The sequence below is a fragment of the Anarrhichthys ocellatus genome, unplaced genomic scaffold, assembly GCF_004355925.1.
Source record: "Anarrhichthys ocellatus isolate YVR2014 unplaced genomic scaffold, GSC_Weel_1.0 scaffold10478, whole genome shotgun sequence".
Taxonomy (NCBI): domain Eukaryota; kingdom Metazoa; phylum Chordata; class Actinopteri; order Perciformes; family Anarhichadidae; genus Anarrhichthys; species Anarrhichthys ocellatus.
The window spans coordinates 1-1075 of NW_022290452.1; the positions used below are offsets into that span (position 1 = coordinate 1).

General features: G+C 49.4%; 1 protein-coding gene across 1 annotated transcript; it reads left to right on the forward strand.

Moving 5' to 3' along the window:
• Positions 1-108: 108 nt before the first annotated feature.
• On the forward strand, positions 109-898 carry LOC116380990 (creatine kinase, testis isozyme-like). The gene is made up of 3 exons (XM_031842789.1): positions 109-372; positions 448-571; positions 662-898. Exons 1-3 carry the CDS (start codon positions 209-211, stop codon positions 881-883), a joined length of 510 nt encoding a protein of 169 aa, XP_031698649.1. The 5' UTR covers positions 109-208; the 3' UTR covers positions 884-898.
• Positions 899-1075: the final 177 nt, after the last annotated feature.

Consider the following 1075-nt stretch of genomic DNA (forward strand, 5'->3'; position numbering starts at 1 on the left):
ATATATATATATATATATATCTCCCCAATCAAAAACTGTTTAATTGTCTGAGCGATAGAGTTCAAAACGATAATAATGAATGATTGGTATTAATATTGATTCATTTACATTTTGCTGACCTTTGACTGAAGGGTCATAATGTCGTATGTTGAACACCTGGACTCACCTGAGCTCCACCTGTGACCTGTGACCTCCTGCAGGTTTGGACATGCTGGACGGGGACTTAAAGGGGAAGTACTTCGCTCTGAAGAACATGACTGAGGAGGAGCAGCAGCAGCTGATCGATGACCACTTCCTGTTCGACAAGCCCGTCTCCCCTCTGCTGCTGGCGTCTGGCATGGCTCGCGACTGGCCCGACGGCCGCGGCATCTGGTAGGTACTCAGAACACCTGGACAGGTGACTCGCTCCCCGTCCCAGAGTCATTAACCCTCGTCTCTCGCCCGCAGGCACAACGACAACAAGACCTTCCTGGTGTGGGTGAACGAGGAGGATCACCTGCGAGTCATCAGCATGCAGAAGGGAGGCAACATGAAGGAGGTGTTCAACCGCTTCTGCACCGGACTCACCAAGGTGACACCTGAGCGCCCACTTCCTGTTTGCAGACCACCGGCATCACCGCCGCTCACCACCTGACCACCTGTCTCTCTCTCTCTCTGGCAGATCGAGAGCTTGTTTAAGGAGCGAGGTCACGAGTTCATGTGGAACGAACACCTGGGCTACGTCCTCACCTGTCCGTCCAACCTGGGGACGGGACTGAGGGCTGGAGTCCACGTGAAGCTGCCCAACGTCAGCAAGCACGACAAGTTCGGAGACATCCTGAAGAGGCTGAGGCTGCAGAAGAGGGGCACAGGTAAGAGACAGACAGGCGGAGAGACAGGTTGACTTTAGCCAGTGAGAGCTTGAGTTTCTGATCTGTGGACGATAGAAAGTACAAATTAAAGTAATTCTATACATGTCTGTCTGTGTGTGTGTGTATGTATGTATGTATGTATGTATGCATATACATACACATATCTATACACATATATGTGTGTGTGTATATATATATATGTATGTATGTATGTATATATATAT

Bases quoted from the DNA above. Each gene is read 5' to 3' on its own strand.
- LOC116380990 (XM_031842789.1), top strand. From the start codon at position 209: ATGCTGGACGGGGACTTAAAGGGGAAGTACTTCGCTCTGAAGAACATG. The intron at 373-447 runs GTAGGTACTCAG...TCTCGCCCGCAG, and splicing joins CCCGACGGCCGCGGCATCTG to GCACAACGACAACAAGACCT. The intron at 572-661 runs GTGACACCTGAG...TCTCTCTGGCAG, and splicing joins TCTGCACCGGACTCACCAAG to ATCGAGAGCTTGTTTAAGGA.